Below are 18,806 nucleotides of genomic sequence, written 5' to 3' on the forward strand. Positions count from 1 at the left end.
ATCCCTCGGCCACCAGGGGGCAGTGGAGCTCGCCCCTGAAAGCGGGCGGGACAGAGCACCCAACGCAGGCCCCGCCTCCAGGCCCGCCCCCCAGCTGGACTTCTTGTCCCTGGAGTCCTTGCTGGCTTTCCCAGACCCCTCCTCGACCTCTGGCCGCAGTCACGTGGAACTCCGTGAGGAGCATCTCCTCCCTCTTCCGAGGGAGCCTGCCTAAAGGCTCCCTTTTGACATCCAGTCCTCCCCGAAGCTCTGTTGGGTTACCTTGTTCAATCTTGACCACAATCGTGTGAGATGGTACTGCCATCACACCCATTTCATGGAAGAGAAAGTTGAAACTTAGAGAGGTTGGGTAACTTGCCCAAAGACCAGGAATGGTGACCCAAGACACACACCTGGCCTGTCCACCCTCAGAAATGGATTGTTAACCAAACCGTGCCTTCTTCCCTCTGCTCTCTTTCCAGAGCCTTCTTGACAGAGCAGCCAGAGGGCACTTTAGGAGCTCTAAGGGGCCATGTCACTCCCTGACTTACAACCCTCGTCTGGCTCTCACTGCCCTCAGGATCAAGTTTGGTCCCCTCACCCCACCTCTCAGGCATCATCTCGATGCAGGAGGTCCCTCTCGATTCCAGACACACCAGTTTTCCTTTGGCCTGAAGAAAGCTCTCGTTCATCCTGTGCATTTGTGTATATAACTCTTACACACTTATGGCAACTTATTCACTCTTCAGGCCCTGGCTCTGAGGTCACTTCCTCCAGGCAGCCCTCGCTGACTCCTGACTCCCAGTCAAGCTCAGGTGCCACATTAAGTGCTGTTGGAAAACTCATGATGAGCCTCTTGGGTTGCTTCAGACATGTGCTTCATTTTGTAATTATAATGGCATGCCTCACTATTCCAAAAACTCGAATCATCCTTGATTCCTCTTTCTCTCTAGAGTTCTCTAATCCATCAGCCAGTCTTGTGGAATCTACCTTTAAAACGTTGTCTGAAGGCTGACCCCTTCTTACCTCCTTGCCCATCAGGTTATTCAGGTCTTGCCGTGCTTCTTATGGTCATCCTCTTACCACCTTTGCCCTGGCCCAGCCAGGGTCATCCTTCTATTTGTCTGCCTGACTCCCCGACCAGAATGGAAGCTCCATGAAGAACAATGGTTATTCACCGCAGAACTCCCAGTGCCTGGAGCTGTCTGTGCAGAGCAGAGCTCAGTAAATACTTGCCAAGTGGCTACTGGGCTGTTTCTTCCACTAGAATGTCAGCTCGAGGGCAGGGACTGTGTCTGTCCTATTCACACACAGCCCCAGTGCTCAGCACACAGCAGGTGCTCAATAAAAACCCCCTCAATGTATAGGTGGAGAAATTCAGGCCCCGAGTGAGGAAGGGGCTTACCCAAGGTCCTCCCCGGAGGGCAGCAGAGGCAGCATAGTCCCCGGCCGTCCTGCGGCCTCTCTGGCAGCCGCCACGCCATTCCCATCCTGGAGCACACAAGAGCCCAGGCCCTGCATTCACTGAATCAACACAGTTTATTACTGAACTGCACTTTCACCTTCACACAGACTATTTCAAAGAGCTGGAACAAGTGTGGGGTGGGGATTGGGGGAGGGACAGGTGTCCCTCAGGAGCCAGGACCCCCGGCTGGCTTCCCCGGACCAGGGCAGGGGAGGGAGCATCAGGCTGTTCAATCTCTGGGCACCAGCTCTCCACGTGCACACGCACAGCAAGCCAGCAGCTCCTCACACATAAATACAGACACGCTTAACAAAAATAGTATATCATCTTCACAAGGAATAAAAACTAGTCTCGAATATGTACAGCAGAGAGCCCGGGGTGGCCAGTGCTAGGCTGGGACCCCAGGGATGAGACAGGCCATGGGTGGAGCAGAGGAGACAGGGAGGCCTGAAGAGCTCCTGGCCAGGCTACTCTGACCTTGGGAGCCCGGCTGCCCAGGCTAAACAGGGGTAGGGCACGAATCTGTGTGGCCAGGCAGGACTGGCCTCTCTAGCCAGCCCCACCTCCACCCCGTGCACCAGGCTCTCCTTCCTGCCCTTCCTGCCTGAGGTAGGGAAGACCCTAGGGCTCCCACAGTTGCTCCCTGTAGCTCCCCTTCACCTCTGGCCAAGGTCCCTGAACCCCTGGACCCCATAGGCAGCAGCCCAAGGTAAAGGTGCCACAGGCTTGATCTCCTTGCCGGAAGTGAGGCAGCTGAGGCCCTAACAGCTCTGGGGCACCTGTCTTGGGCCCCGTTGGTCCCTCAGTCGTGGTCATGGGAGCCAGGGGAGAAGGAGGGGGAGGGAACTGGGGTGGTGCTAAACTGCAAGGGCCACCCTAGCTTTGGCATGGGGTGCTTCCTGCAGCTACAGCCCACTCCCTGCCGGGTAGGGCTGGCCTCTAGCCAGAGGCCTCTGGAGGACACTGGGACTGGGGGCAGGGACTTTGGCCAGGCCAGAGGTGGGGAAGGGGTCCTGGTCCTTGTTTCTTTATCCCAAGCAGCCTGAATCCCTAATTAGTCAGAAGTTGCCCCTAAGTGGCTCTTGGAGGGTGGAGATGAAAGGAAGGGAAGCCCAGGTCCTGGGGCTAGATAGGAAATGATCAATTCTGAGGTCACAAACATCAAAACAAAGGCAATCTAGTCTTTCTGGGGAAAAGCGTCAGAAAACTGTCCAGCTCCCTGGCAGGAAAGCATTCTCAGGAGGCTAAGGGGTAAGGGGGTCCACCAATCAGGCAGGGCCCTCCAGCCCCCAGCCACAAACCCCCCACACCTGCCAGCTTCCATGGGGCAGATTTTGTGGGAAACTGTGGGATCTGAGGTCAGGAGAACTGAGGTGTGGGGGAAGGTGGCTCTCACAGAAGCATGGTAGATTCTAGAAAACTAATTGCAGGGGACCAGGTCTAGGCCCAACCCTGTGATGGGTAGGTGGCCATGGGCTGCATGTAGTGGTTCTCCTGGTGGCAATGGTGGCTAGATGGAGGGATATGGTGGCGTCAGGATCGGGGTGGGAGGGTGAGTGGGTGGTCAGTGTCTGGTCACTTCCGACTGAAGAGCGAGCCCAGCAGAACCACACCAGCCACAGTCATGCCCGTCAGGAACCAGCGGTTGAAGCGCTCCTGGCCCTTCCGGCTTTCGGCTGCCGCGTTGTTCCCGTAGAGTTCCACAAAGGTGTCCTGCAGGGAGAGAGAAGAGAAGGGAAGGTGCTGTTTGAGTCCTCAAAGAGTAATGAGGGTAGGTGGAAGGGAGCCATCTGTGTGCAATGGCCTTGTGATTTGAAAAACCATAGCCCTCCATGCCACTTTGGGCCAGATAAAGGGTTGAGGGCCGCCCTCCTTCCTGAGCCCCAGCTGGGGATGACCAACCCATTTTCTTACAGAGAGAACAGGTGCAAAGTGGAGAAAGAGCTTTGTCCAAGGTCAGACAGTAGGAAGTGGTACCAGAGAACCTGAGGTGGGAAAGAGATGGGCAGGGTCCGGGAACTGAAAGGAGGCCAGGTGGCTGGAGCAGAGTAGGGGAAAGAAGGGGAGATGAGTAAGAGCTGGACCATGTGTGCTCTGGAAGCACGGGGGAGCTTGGAGTGAGTCTGAAGTAGTGAGGAACCACCAGGCCTCAGCCTTACCGCTGCTACAATGGGGAGGGAAGGAGAGGAAACGGACAGGGCTAAATCCCCAGAGTGATTCAGGGGAAGAGCAGGTCTGGGGACTCTGGAGGGAGCCTCTGAGGCCCTGGCCCTGTCCCCCACCCCAGGGGGGCATGACTCTGAGCCCTGGAGGAGGTGAGCAACAGCCCTCTGCCCTGAAGCTAGTCAGGAGGGAAGCACATGATCGGGAAGGAGGGGCTGTGGGTTGAATTACCCAGCCCAGGGCAGAGCCAGCGTTGGGGCGGGGAGAGGGGAGTGTGGAGTACCCTTTAATGAGTGAGCTTCGCACCCCATCTGTCCTTTAATCCTCCCAACAATGCTGCAATACGGGCTGTCTTTCCCCACTTACAGACCAGGCAGCTGAGTTTCTCAGGGCCCAGGGACTTATCAGGTCACCCAGCTTTGTCAGTAGTGGAACCAGAGTCCAAAGCTGGTGTCTAGCACCTAGAAGTAAGTGCGCTGTGTGTGTCTAGGGAGGGAGTGGGTCACTGTCTGGTTCCAGAGCCCATGTTCTTGCCTCTCCACCGAGGGCTCATGCCTGGGCCCACATTTCCACCTGGTCCCAACTGGCTGAGCAGTGGCTGCTCCCTCAGACAGCACCTGCCAACTCCAGTTGGCCCCAGGTGCCTCCTGGCCAGTTTGCTCACTGTGATGCCTGCCTAGCCCCACTTCTAGTCTTGACGACCCCCCTCAGTCCATGCTCCACACAGAGAAGATGTTTAAAAATGTAGATCAGATCATGGCATGCCTGTGCTTAAAGCCCTCCAACAGTTTTCCCTCACACTTAGAAAGCCAGTGTCATTTCTGTTCACATCCCTGGTACCTAGCAGAGCGCCACGTGCACTGAGCTGCTAACGGGACTCAAAGAATCCTCCACATTTATTAAGCCATTAGGGAGGTAGCAGTGATGCATAAGTCAGAGGCCCTCCCAGACAGCTTACCATGTCCTGGGGAAAAGGCACTGGGGAGAGCAGGCAGCCCCTCCGTTCAGACCAGGTCACTCCACGCTCTCACTCTTCCCAAGGCTTCCCATCACGCCTGGAATAAAGTCCTTACCATGGCCAGCAAGGTCTAGTGGGAGCTGGCCCCTCCCCACTGCCCGCTCTGCTCCGAGTGCACTGGCCTCCTTGCTGTTCCTTGCACATCTGCTGAGCTCGGAGCTGCCTGGGGCACTTGACCCCATGTCATCATCACCCGCCTCCCTCATTTCAGTCTTGACTCCACTCTAACATCATCTCCTCAGAGAGGCCTTCCCTGGCCACCTTGTCTAAAATGGTAGCCACTGCCACCTCTCTCTACCTCTCCCCTCACCCTGCTTTATTTTTCTTCTCAGCACTTTTCATAACCAAAGTCGACACTTTGCTTTTGTTTTGATTTGTTTCCTGTACTAGAGAGACCCTGCCTTGTTTCTATACACTCAGTGCCTGGAACAGCGTCTGGCACATAGCTGGTGCTCAAAGTACACACAAGTAGAACGAGGGTACTGCATGCCTACTAAGTGCCAGGCATTGCTATCCTATTTCACCTCATCAGAATCCCCAGAGGTAGAGATTTGAGCCCCATTTCACAGACGAGACACTGAGGTTTAGGACAGGAAAGACCTCGCCTGGGTTCACCCAGCTAACAGGTGGCAGAGCCAGACCAGGGCCCAGGACTGCCAGCTCCAAAGGGAGTGCTGCTACAGCAGGACACTGCCCTGTGTGAGGGGCCAGGGAGGACCTATCCTGTCACTAGTGCTGAATGGATCCCAAGGAACAGGGATGTAGGGGTGGGGCTGAGCTGGAGCCTGAGGTCTGGGGAGAGAAGGGTAGTGGCGGCAGCAGCCTCTGAACTCTGGCCTCCCTGCGGCCCAGGCATGGCTGGAGCCTGAGGTCTGGGGAGAGAAGGGTAGTGGCGGCAGCAGCCTCTGAACTCTGGCCTCCCTGCGGCCCAGGCATGGCTGGAGCCTGAGGTCTGGGGAGAGAAGGGTAGTGGCGGCAGCAGCCTCTGAACTCTGGCCTCCCTGCGGCCCAGGCATGGCTGGCGTGGATATGTTTCCCTGTCTCTCTGCCTTCATCCTGGCTAGCTTCCATTGTGGTCAGCGGACAAGAAAACTGTTACAGGATTTTCTCCTCCCAAGCGAAGCAGGCCCAGGTGGAGCCACAAAAAAGTTTGATCTGTGATGGGGGACACTCCTGGGGTGTGGGGAACTTGGGAGAAGTGAGGCCATGGCCAGGTGGCCCTAGTTATCCCAAGGGGCCAAATGTCCCACAAGAAACCAGGGACACTGGGGTTGCAGCCAAAATGGGAGAGGCCTGGCTCCCTTGATGGGAACTTTCCTGAAGCAGAGGGCTGGCAGCCACAGGAAATTTTCGGCTCTGGGGCTGGGTTGGAGTAAACAGGCCCTGTCCTTGCAAGGGCACAAAGCACTCACTGTCCAGGAACAGTCACTCCAGGGTGGAGGGAACATTCTCATCTTGGTGCCATAGAGAACAAGGCTCTGACCCGCCCAGCCCCCACGCACGCATTCCTGGCCAGGATGGCCTTCATCTCCATTTCAGGAGCTCCTCTTGGGGAGGGGGGAGTAGGATTTCCAAGGGCCTGGATTCTGGGGATTGCTTTTGCAGAGGGAGCACGAACAAAATGGGGCGTGTTGTTCCAGGGCGGGTGCCGGGGAGGCAGTGGTGTGGGTATATTTATATTTAGCCCATGGTTCACACGACACACTTGGAAACAAACACAGCCATTTTCTCAGTGGGCGGCTGCTCTGGATAAATAAACAGGATTGCAGAGCAGCCCCAGTCTGGAAAAGTAGCGATAAGACCCCACTACTCCTCAGTGGCTCCCACTGGCTTTAGCCAGAGCTGGCATGCTGGGCAAGGGGTGAGATGCAAGAGTGGGCTGCAGGGAGGTCTCTGATGTCACACAGGCTTTCAGGAGACCCAGGCCTGAGAGCCTGTCAGCATCCTCAGGTTGGGTTAGAGCTAAGTGGGAGAAGTTTCCTTTGTAGCTGTGACCACCATCATGGAGATACAGGTGGAGGTTTTGAGGGCCACTGGGGACAGGCAGTGGCTACTCGGCTCCATGGGAGAAGCATGGACTTCCAGCCAGGCAGACCCGGCAAATCAGCAAGGCCAACCCCCGCGCCCAGTCTACAGTTTCACACAGCTGGCTCATGGTGGAGCTTGAACTAGGAATCAGGGGCCCTCCAGACTTGGCATCGGGCCCTCCAGAGGGTGCCCAGGAGAAGCCAAGGCTGGGACCACTGTCAAGGTCCTGCCTCCAACAGTCCTGGTCACACCTGTGGAATGGCCCCACCCCACATACTCCGGAGTGCTTCGTGCCCCTAGCCTTTGCCAACACCGTGTCCTCCCCTAACTGGGCACCCTCCCCACATCTCCCTTCCTCAGTCAGCCACCCCCTACTCAGCTTACAAGACTCTACTTTGGAGTCCTGTCTTCCAAGAGGCCTTCCCTACTTGTCCCTCCTTTAACTCTGGGACGACTGTCTCCTTTGTGCTCCCAGCGTTTTTGGACTTCCATTCACACCATAAATACTTATTGGGCAATGAGCATGCCCCAAGCCCCGCCCTGGAGACAGAGCAGTGAACAGACAGACAAGGTCCCTGTTTTCATGGAGCTTATGTTCTAGTCCAGCATTCTCAATGAGCTGAAACCACCTCCAACGGGGTGATGCAAAAATTCTTAAATATGACAATGATTTGTGGCTCTCCACGGGGCCACAGTACATAAAGAGATACACAGTACAGCTGTGGTATTCAAACGTCATGGGAAGGCAATTAAGACAAGAATGTCTAAAAAGACTCCTTAGGGGAGTGGTGATAAGGAAAAAAAAAAGGTTGAGAAACACTGTTCTAGTGGGAAGCAGAGAGAATAATAAGAAACAAGACAATTTCAGAGATGATGAGGTTTTGAATACAGTAAGTCATGGGGAGATGACAGGGAATACCTGGGGACTGACTTAAGTGGAGTGGTCAGTGACAGTCTCTCTGGAGAAGTGAGGTTTGAGCTGAGACCTGAATGACACGGTGGTGATGAGCGGGGAGGATAAAAAATCTCGGGTAAAAAAAGAGCATGTTCCAGCAGAAGCAACAAATGCAAAGGTCCTGGGGCAGGAAGGAGAGGCAAGGTGTCCCTAGGTTGAGGCCCTCTGTCTGTGTGTCGGTCTCTCCCACCAGTCTGGGGGCTCAGTGTAAACAGGGACCAAGTCTGACCCAGGTCTGAAGCCAGGGGCCCATCCAGACGGGCACAGACCGACTTCAGCTAGGTCTCTGCCCAGAGGCAGCCAACTCAACAGTGCAGGTCACCCTGCAGCCACTTGCAACCCTGCAGCAGTCAGGAAAAGGCTGTCACAACAATGCCCCTGGGGCAGCAGCCCAAGAGCCAGCAGACCACCCACCCTCCCAGGGGCTGAAGTGCGGTCCCCACTTGAATCTGATCAGTCCTCCGATTCCCATCCTTCTCCTTTCTCATCTCCCACATTTCCATGCTTCTTCCCAGAGGTGTGACTTGGAGCAGGTTACTTCACCTCCCTGCCATAGCGTCCTTACTTCTTAAGTAACAATAAAATAATCATAACTGTTATTATGGCAGCTGACCTTTATTCCACATTTGAATGTTTTCCCTGTGCCAGGCACTGAGCTAAAGCGCGTTATCCTGACTGGGCCGTATTTCCTGATCACATGCACAACCACATTCACTTGAATGATTATTCTTCGTGTTGTCTCTCCCACTAGACTGTGTGTGGTTTTGTCATTGGTATGTCCAGAACCTGCTGCTGTACCTGGAACACAGCAGGTGCCCTTCTAAATGAATCTATTTTAGATGAACAAAGGAATGACTACTTTCATTAATCCTCATAACATTTATCAGTAGCCTTGTTCTACAGATGGGGAAATGTCAGCTTTAGGGGCGCACCCACAATCTCTAACTAGGAAGTGGTGGCCCTGGGACTTGTCTGAGTTCCGGCTGCGTGTTCATTCTGATGTCCAGTCCTGCCATGTCAGTCTCTGCATCTTTACTCACAGAGAATTACCCTCCTCTGTGGCAGCAGCAGCTGATGTTTCCCGAGCACTCATTCCGCAGGGCACTCTTTATGGGTCAGTTTATTTAACCGTCTCCACACTCTGTCGGTCAGTGGGTACTATTGTTAACTCATCATACAGCTGATGGATCTGAGGCCCACAGACGATCTGTGACTTGCCCAAGGTCACACAATGAACTGGTGACCTGGCGGGGTTGCCTGCACCAACAATCTGGCTCCACTGCCTTTGCTCCTAACCTCCGCTCACTTTCAAAAGGACAATACTTCTTGAGGCCCCATCGTGGGCCAGGTGCATGCACTACTGTTACTGAAGGAGGTCCTCATTCCAAGCCCAGGTAAATTGAGGCTCAGAGATACCAAGAGTCCTACCCAAAGTGGGTAAGTGGGGAAGCCAGTTTCAAGCCCCAGCATATACAGCAGCAAATCTCATATTCTGGGCCAGGGCTACAGCCCTGAGTCCCTCTAGAAGGGGGAAGGTGGCCTGAGGCCACCAGCTGAATGAATGAGCTCTGGCCCCCAGCCAGCTGAGGGGAACTGGGTGCCACAGGAAAAGGATGTGACGAAGATGAGGAGGGAAAGTGAAACCCTTCCGTCCTGGCTTCAGTGGGGAACAAGTGCCTGTGCCAGACAGGCTCTTCCTTCCTCTAGAGTGACTCTGGAGGGCCCAGGCCCACTGCTTCCTTCCTGCTTGGTTATTTCGAGAAAGAGGTAGGTGGAGAAGAGGAAGGGGTTCCTAGCAGCCCAGGGAAAGTGCCAGGGACATTAGGACTGTACTTTGCCCTGGCCTTCTCACAGCCCTTGCATTGGCAGGCTGTGAGTCACTTGCAGAGTCACTTTCTGCTCTTGGCCTCAGTTTCCCTGAGGGAGAGGCTGATAAATGCCTGCTGAGTAGACAAATGAGGCCTTGAGAGATGGCAGGAAGATCCCTGGGAGATGGGAGGAAGAGGGGGTGGGGAGACGGAGAGGCCTTATCGTTCTCTTGGCAGGGAGTTGCAGGCGGAGACTGGGAAGAAGTGAGGTTTGTGGTTGGAATCCACTTCCCTCGGCTTTCCCAGGGGAGCTGTTGGCCTCAGCAACGTGAGAGGAACACAGCCTCTCTACGCCAGGGGAACATGGGCCTGGATGTGGGCAACTCAGAGAGGCAGCTCAGTGAGGCAAGGGCAAGGAGAAGGCTGGCCAGCCTGTGCGGGGGCCAACACTTCAGTCTAGCGAGCCCAGCTGTGGGCACCATAGCAAGCCTCTCTCCTTCTGAGCCTCAGTTTCTCCTGCTTTGACCTCACCAGGCAGTGGTGGTGAGACAGGGGATGAATGCACTTGGTAAAGCTAGGTGACCTTGGTGTTACTGGCTGAAGAGGGTGTTATGGGAGGCCCAAGCCATCTGGGCTTTAGGAATATTTGGAGGCATCCTCACAGCAAACTTCATGTTAATCTTTCTCTAACTCTGCCCGTCAGCTGCCAGCCTCTCCTCCCCCGCCTCCTCCCCCACCATTAGTTCTAAGAAGCTAAGCCTGACAGATGTGCTCATTTCTCAGAAAAGGAAGTGGTTGTGCTGGGAGGAGATAATACCTCCGCTGGGGACTCGAGAAAGCTATCGGGCCCAGCAGTGTGAGCGTGGGCTCTCCACCTCCTCGGCTCAGAACTAGGGAACTAGTCTTGGAGGCAGAGAGAGAGAATTCAGAAATGCATTTAGTGGGGGCACAGATGCTCATTTAGGGGCTCACGACCTCGTTCCCTGGGAGTGATGGCTGATATTTACTGAGCACTTACAATGTACCAGGTATGAGGCTAAGAGCTTCGATGTGTATATGAATCCACTTAATCCTCACAATAACCCAATAAAGTAAGTGCTATTATTACTCTCCATGTTGCAGATGAGGAAACAGGCACAGAGAGGTCAAGCGACCTTCCCAAGGTCATACAGTTCTTAAACGGCACAGCTGGGATTTGAATCCAGGCAGTCTGGCTCCAGAGCTCAAGCACTTAATGTCTCCTGGGCAGCTGCTCCAGGCTCATATGCATTCATTCCCTGGAATCCCGAGGCCTCCCCTCATCTCAACCATCTCTCATCTCAACCCTGCTGACTCCCTATTCTCTCACAAGTAGATGGCCACAGCCTTTCATTCATCTCCCAGTGTTCAGCGTGAGAAGGACCCTTGAAACAGACTCAGAGACTCAAAATTGACCTTACAACATACCCAGCCAACCTTCATGTGATGCTCAAGCTCACCCCTAACATCCTCATTTCCCAGATGGGGCTGAGAAGGGAGGAGTGCCCAGGTCATATAGTGGGTCTGGTTCACTCCACATGGTCCGTACCTGTGGAGTTCACAGGCATCTCTAGGGCATTCATTGCTTACACATTTGTGATAAGGGGTTCCCTCCCTCCCAGATGGAGCCTTTCATTTTTGGATAGTTCTATTGGAAAACTTTCGCCTCTTTCCCTCTACCTCCCTCCACTGGCTGACCTTAGCTCTGGTCCTCTCTCCTCTGCTGCTCTCCTCCATCTCTGTGCCAAGGGCTACCCGAGAAGGGAACATGAGCTGGCAGAGGAATTTTTGCCGGCCTCGCTCTGGGCCCTGGACCAGGCCCTGCTCCTCTCCGAGCGTCAGTTTCCTCATTTGTAAAATGGCAGTGCTTTCTGGAAGAGGCCAAGGCTAGTGACAAATCAACTTCTATTTCTCCACCAAGCTGGGCTGCCAGAACAAAGAGTAGGCAGGTACCCAATAAGTCTTGCAATGAGACTGAGATGTTTAGCTTTGGACCTCATCTACAAAATGGGGATTAAAAACGTACTTATTTCGCAAGAACACTGTGAGGATTCAATAGCAACACATGTAAAACTCTTAGAACTGTGCATGATGCGTAGCAGTTACTATTATTGCTCTGATCATTAGACCAAGTCCTAGAGCCTTCTCCTTGGTCTGCAAGACCCTGCAGGCCTTCCTCAGCTTTGTCTAGGGCCAGGCTGCTTCATTCCTCACATGCCACGCTCTGTTCAGCCTCAGGACCTTTGCCCATGCTGGTCCCTCTGCTGAACTCTCTCTTACTTATCTCTTACGTCTACAGGCCACTTCTTCAAGGAGGCCTCCTGCTCTCTGCCTCCAAGTCTCCTTCAGCTCTCTTGTCAGTTTGTTGAGCTGTTCATTTTTGACCATGAGCTCTATCCCCTAGGCCTAGCCCAGTGCTGGGCCCAGAGAAGGTTCTGGTGAGTATGCTGACTGATGGACAGTGAGAAGGGAAGGGAAGAAAGGTCAATTCTCTCTCTCTTCATCCCCCTCCTCACTGCCTGGCAAGACCTGGAGGAGGCCCCAAGGCACCAGGAGATTGGCCAGGGTGCTCAGGACTCTCCAGACACTAAGTTCTCCCAGGCTCAGGAGGGAGGACAGAAAGCTTATGGGAAGGTTTTGGAAAAGGCATCTTCTGCACTGTGTTGAGGCAACAGGCAGGAGGGATGGGGGTAGCAACCTACAAGGAAGAGGGGCTTGGTCTCTGGGGCTAAACCTCTCCCTAAAACTCTGTTTCCTTCTGGGGTCTATGCCTCCAGGTACTCCATGGTCCAAAGCAGCCACTCCTTCCTCCTTTCTGCCCAAAGATGCCCCCATTCCCTTGTTTGGTGCTGATCAATGCTGCATGCTGTGAAGAAAAGAACACTGGCTGACAGTCAGCAGATGTGGGTTTTGAGTCCCAGCTCTATCATTGGCTTCCTTGGGGTGAATTCAATCCCCTGTCTGGGATGCTGGGAAAGTCTGGGACTTTCTCCACCCGTAAAATGAAGCGGAAGGGCTCCCACCAGTGCCACAGCATGAGGACGATGAAACTAACTCACATATGGACAAAGGAGTGACAACCTGGGTTCTCTCTCTCAGGGGTATCCAAAAGATCCAGTAATTAGCGTGGAAGGTGAGAGGGGACATTCCGGAGTAGAAGGACTTGGTGTCACAAAAGGGTCTGATCCTCCTCCACCCCAAATACTGCTGAGCCTTGCCCTCAAACCTACAGGTTCCAGGAGAAAAGGGCAATGGGTATATCTGTGACCCAGGGCAAGCTCCTCAGAGGGGCCAGACCTTGCTGGGCTCTGCCCCTGTGGCCTCAACCTCCTCACCCCAGCACTGCCTCCAACTAGTCCAGACAAGTCCCGGGTATTTTCAGCCACCTTTATCTGATCGGAAATGTTTGGAATTCCACAGAAGCCAACAGCTCTGGAGGATCTGGGGACGGAGCAAATCCTTGCAACACCCTTCCCTCCCCCTGTACATATGAATGCTCTCACACACACCCTCGTAACCAAAACCTCAGCTGAAGGCTCCCACGGGGTTGCATTTCCTACATTCCGGTTCCTTCCAGTCTTCTGGTTCATCTCTACCCCAGTCCACCAGCCTCCTCAAGGTGCAGAATAGCAAGATGCCTGAGATGGTGCCAGGAGAGCTGGAGTACTCTGTAGCTGATGATGCCCAGGGAGGGGCCACTTGGAGGTCTGCTGTTCACACTCAACACCCAGAGCGCCAATAAACTGCAGAAGACCACCACCACCATCACCACAAGGAGGCCCAGAAGCAACTCACTGTCCCATGTGATATGGCATGTGGACCACCCAGAAACCATGTGTCATGACCTGTGGTTCACAGAGATATTTAGTTCAACCCCTCTCCCTGAACAGATGGGAAACTGAGACCCAGCGGAGTTGAAGGGATTCCCCTGCAAGCAAGGCCTCTTGACCCTGGAGTCCAATAGTGTGGGTTCCGACCCCACCTCTATGGCTGCCTACTTGTGGGACCTGGGGCAAGACCCTTTACTTCTCCAAGCCTGGAGTCCTGTCTATAAAGCGGGAACACTGTACTTCCATCTCAGGCTTGGCAGCAAGGATTAAATGATCCATGGAAAGTGCTCAAGAAATGTTAGCTGATATTTTTTTATAGCTAAAAATGAGTGGCCCCATTTGTGATTCTCACGGTATATCTCATTATTTGTAGCTACAAACAAAAAAATAACAGCTAATGTATACTGAGCCCCTGCTTGCAGTCTCAAAATCTTGCAAGTAGGTGTTGTCTTTACTTTACCAAGGAGGAAACTAAGACTCAGAGAAGCGATGAGGCTTTGCATGAGCTCACCAGTTACTGAGTGAGGGCGTCTGACTCCACAGCACGTTCACCTGCCAGTGCAACAGGACAGATGCAGAGGGATGTTACCAAACCCTTCCTTCACCTTTCACCACCCACCCACCCACTGTTTACTGAGGATCTGCTATTCTTGGCCCCTGGAAATCAGAAATCACTGAAGACAGGGAAGAGCCATGCCTCCAGGTTCCCGGGGTACCCTTGGGGTGGGAAAAGAAGAGGTGTGCTGACGGCTGCTCTGTGCTTCCTCCCTACCCCCAACCCAGCCCTCACAAGGCCTTGAAGAAAAAGTCCCTCCTTCCATCTGGTCATTATCTTGGAAACAAAAGTGATGACAAGTAGCTTCAGTGGAGCTGTTAGCTGAGTGTTCTAAGACAGACTGTGACCCCTGGTGGGTTGACCTGTGGGGTTGCAGGAAGGACCAGTCAAGAGCCCTGCTTAGCTCTGGACATTCATTCATGCCTTAAAACTTTATCAAGTGCCCACTAAATGCCAGGCACTATGTTAAGCGTTGGGGATAAAGCCGTGACTAAATCGGATGAAAACTCCTACCTGCATGAATTTACAATTTAATGGGAAGAGATAGGCAATAAATATATGTGTCAGATGGTGGTAAGTGCTAAAAAGAAACATAAGTGAGAGAAAAGGCCTAGGAAGAAACATGAAAGAGGGCAAGATTAGAACCCGTGGTCAGGGGAAATTTCTTGAGGAGGTGACATTTGACCAGAGGCCTGAATGAAGTGAGGAAACAGGCATTACGAAGTTCTGAGGAAAGGCAGAGGGAACAGTAAGTGCAAAGGCCCTAAGGCAGGAACATACTTGGGGTGCTCCAGGAACAGGAAGGACACCAGGGTGGCTGAAGCCATGTGAATGAGTGAAGAATGGTAGCGATGGGGTCTGGCAATAGCCAGGGGCCAGATGTGCAGGGCCTTGAAGGCCATTTAAGGACTTGGGCTTGTCCTTTGAGTGACATGGAACACTGCAGGGTTCTGAGCAGGAGAGGGACATGATTTGACTTTGGTTTTAACAAGGTCCCTCTGGTTGCTGGATGGAGACTTCCAGGTGCAAAGGTGGAAGCAAGAGAGTCCGGTGAAGAGCTGATGCAGTCATCCAGGAGAAACATGACGGTGGCTTAGCCAGGAGGGCGCCAGGGAAGCTGGTGAGAAGCAGTCAGATTCAGAATTTATTTTTAAAAGTAGAGCTGAAAGGATTTGCTAGTGGATTGGATGTGAACTTTAGGAGTTGCTTGCCTCTCTGGCCTCCCGTTTCTCAGCTACAAAAGCCAGGGCAGGAGGCCTTTGAGGATTTTTTTCCAGCTTGATAACTATGGGAACCCTACGGGATGAAGAAAGAGACAAAAACATTTATGCTCCCGTGGAAGCAAAGTCATTTGCTCTCCAGCCCCTGAATGGTGAATGGCAGTAAGAGGAGGAAGTCCGGGACCTACTGGCAGAAGGTACTCAGCGAGAGCGAGTGAATGAATGAGGCAACGCCAGGAGGCCAGGCTGTGTGCAAGGACTTCTCAAGTCCTTCCAAATGAACAAGAGGGGAGCCTGGTCCAAGGGATTCCTCTCCTGTCATTCCTTGTGGCTCTGTTACTTTCTAGGCGGAGTCTCAGGTTCCCCTTCTTCATGAATGGGAGACTGCGAGGTCTGAAGTCACTGACGTGGAATTTTAGAGCCGGAAGGAAGTAGTCACACCTGGTCCGCTCCACCCACAATCTCAGCTATCACTGTTTGGGCCTTATCCATGTATCATCATTACTATTAAAATCTGTCTATCAATTGACTCACTTAAATGTATTGAAAATTCTTAATTTCCTCCCCCAAACCTGTTCTTTCTGCATCCTTCCCCTTTGCAGTAAATGGTGCCGAAGCCTGAACATCTTGGAACCAGCTTTAAATCCTCTGTAGCCCTGATCTGTCAGCAAACTCCTTTGAATCTATATTCAAAATTTATCCAGAATCCCAGTGCTTCTCACTACCTCCACTGCCATCATTTCTCCAAGCCAACACCATCTTCTGCCTGTATCCTAACAACCTTCTCACTGGTCTTCCAGCTTCGTACCCCCGACTATGGTCCCTCACCACACAGCAGCCAGAAGGGTCCTTCTGGAAGCAGTCAGATCCTGTCTGGTCAAAACACTCCACTGCCTTCCCGCCTCACCCCGAGGAAGAGGCAGTGTCTCACCATGGCCCACACAAACCTTCACGTTCCACCACTTGCTCACTCTGCTCTAGCCACACTCACCTCCTCTGCTCTTCCTCAATCACGCCAAGCACACCTTTCTTACCTTGGGCTCTCTGTACTTGCTCCCTCTGTCTGGAATGTTCTTACCACAGATTGTTTCATGGTTTGCTCCCTCAGGTCATGCATATCTCTGCTCACATGCCTTAGACAAGCCTTCCCCAATCACTCTTCATTAAAAAACAAATACCAAAAGCTGTGTAGCCACCCTCCACTCCCACCATCACTCTCTGTCTTTCTGGAATGTAAACTCCATGAAGGCAGATATCCCCAGTAGCTAGACCCTCAGTAAGTATTTGCTAAATGAATCAATGAAACCAAAAGGCAACTTATTATATTATTACTATAAGTAGAAAGCCAGTATCATTTGCCACAGATGAAAATCAACATAAAATAAAAACACTATTAAAATTTTAAAACAGTTCATTTGCATATCACTTATAAGTTATCTTGAAGATCAATGGTACATGTACCAATCTTGGTCCTACACCTTTACAAAAGAGACACATGAGGCCCAGAGCAGGAGAAAGCTCAGGACAGAATCAGCCAGCCAACTGGAGGCCAGTCCAGAGCGGCCACATACGGGCCCCCTCAGTGCCTTGGAACCACAGCCCGGGCCGCAGAGTGCAGACAAAGAGACTGAATCTTGCGAAGGGTGCAGCTAGGGTGGAGCAACTGAGCCTTTCTGAGAGGCCAGGAAAGCTCTCCCCTGGGCCAGGTACAGAACTGGCAGCTCTGCTGAAGAGAACAAAGGCCAAAGAGGAGTGTGCCAGGCTAGAGGAGCCTCGTGGGGCTGCATCGTGGCGGACGGGCACGCACAAACCTGTAGGTGAGGTCCATGGAGACCAGACAGCTGAGAGGAGAAATGAAAACAGGCTAGGTCCCAACGGGTGGCAGCTTCAATCCTGTAAACACTAGATAGGCATAGGGGTTCAGGTGCAGGCCTGGGGCCCAGCTGAGCCCAGGGGGAGCATGAGACCTTCCCAGTCTTGTCCATCAGTGATGATGACTCTAAGCTGAGCTGAGCAGACACTGCCAACCCTGCTACTGGTCACAGCAGACATTAAGGGGGGAAAGAAACAGAGCCACCCTCCTAGTCCCCATATTCCAGATGGTCTTTTCTAGCACCCCCCCAAGTCCTAGCCAGCTCTGCCCACAAGGGGCCTTGAGGACTCAATCCCTGTTTGGAGGGGAACATCCTTTTCCCATCCCCATGGGGCTCAGCAACATGGCTGCAGGTGCAGTGGGCAAAGCGGAGCTGTTCTAACTGCCAGGCCAGCAATGCCTGACCTACGTCTCCATGGTTGGTTGCATGCAAAGAAAAATACCAGGGATTTCCGTTGGTGTTCACCAGATGCAGCTGCCAAGGGAAGGCTGGGCCTTTTGAAGGCCTGTTGTGAGTAGAGAAGGACAAGTGGTGAATTGGCTGGGATAGGCAAGGGGGCTGGCCTGAAATTATTTCCTGGCTTTGAGGATCCCCCTAGATTTCAGAGACTCTATCAAATTTTTATCTTTGTTCTATCAAGGTCTTCCACTGAAGTTTTTTTTTTTCCCTTTTCTAGTACATTATCCTTACTAAGAATTGAGAGAGAGAAAACAAGACTCTAATTTGCAAAAAAAACTCCCCAAACTCAACAGCTGTTCTAACTGTAAACTGCTGGCATTTGGAGTGAGGCTTTATTTTTATTTTTTATTTAAAAAAAATTTTTAATAGTAAATCTAAGATTTTTTTTTTCTCCCAAAGCCTGCCGGCATATAGTTGTGTATTTTTTGTAGTAGGGGGTCCTTCGAGTTGTGGCATGTGGGATGCCACCTCAGCATGGCCTGATGAGCAGTGCCATGTCCGCGCCCAGGATCCGAACTGGTGAAACCCTGGGCCGCAGAAGCGGAGTGCATGAACTTAACCACTAGGCCAAGGGGCCGGCCCCCTGGAGTGAGGCTTTAGACTTGCAGAGAAAAGAGGCAATTCGGAAGTTTTGCATGGTAGTGTGAGAAGGACCTGGGACCTTAGAGTCAAGACACATGGGTTTGCTCCTGCTCTGCGGTGGCTCTATCTGGCTACGGACATGTCACTCAGGCAGCCTGGGCCTCACTTTTCTTTTTTTTTTTTTTTTTTTTTTTAAAGATTTTATTTTTCCCTTTTTCTCCCCAAAGCCCCCCGGTACATAGTTGTGTATTCTTCGTTGTGGGTTCTTCTAGTTGTGGCATGTGGGACGCTGCCTCAGCGTGGTCTGATGAGCAGTGCCATGTCCGCGCCCAGGATTCGAACCAACGAAACACTGGGCCACCTGCAGCGGAGCGCGCGAACTTAACCACTCGGCCACGGGGCCAGCCCCTCACTTTTCTCATCTGTTACGTGTGGAGGATAGACTCAATGATCTCTAAGGCCCCCTCTCCAGCTCCAAAGTGCTATGATCCTATCTCTAGGCCTTCCTCCCGCAGCCCCTCAGGGGAGCAGCATTGTGTAAGGAAAAAGCAAGCTCTCTTAGGAGACAAGAGACTCGAGTTCTAATCCCAGCGCTGCCATTTATTAACTCACTGTGTGATCTTGGGCAAGTCACTTCACTTCTGGGGGCACCCCACTTTCTTCATATGTAAACCAAAGACTTGAAAGTGCATTGAAAAAAAGTACTATAGGAACCTTGGTGTTATGACACCTCACTTATGTCGTTCACTCCTTAGCATACGCCTGCCTTCCAGGGCCTGCTCTTTAACTGAAATTGCCCCAGCTTGCAAACCTTAAGATCCTAGAGACACAAAACGGAGGAGGTGGGGTTC

The 18,806-nt window shown here is 52.7% G+C and overlaps 1 protein-coding gene and 1 long non-coding RNA gene across 12 annotated transcripts in view; one reads left to right on the plus strand and one right to left on the minus strand.

Annotated features, from left to right (window-relative positions):
* Positions 1-1,499: 1,499 nt before the first annotated feature.
* Positions 1,500-18,806, minus strand: part of BCL2L1 (BCL2 like 1) — a 46,342-nt gene continuing 29,035 nt past the window's right edge. For all 11 annotated transcript variants that reach the window (XM_070485717.1, XM_070485718.1, XM_044748764.2 and 8 more), the window contains one exon: positions 1,500-3,157. In XM_070485717.1, the coding sequence (XP_070341818.1) occupies positions 3,020-3,157 (138 nt within the window). In that variant the 3' untranslated portion in view covers positions 1,500-3,019. The remainder of the gene's footprint in view (positions 3,158-18,806) is intronic.
* Positions 9,240-15,579, plus strand: LOC106833715 (uncharacterized). The gene is made up of 2 exons (XR_006514379.2): positions 9,240-9,375; positions 12,212-15,579. It is a non-coding gene; the product is annotated as an uncharacterized lncRNA (long non-coding RNA).

The sequence above is a fragment of the Equus asinus genome, chromosome 15, assembly GCF_041296235.1.
Source record: "Equus asinus isolate D_3611 breed Donkey chromosome 15, EquAss-T2T_v2, whole genome shotgun sequence".
In the NCBI taxonomy this organism is placed as follows: Eukaryota; Metazoa; Chordata; class Mammalia; order Perissodactyla; family Equidae; genus Equus; species Equus asinus.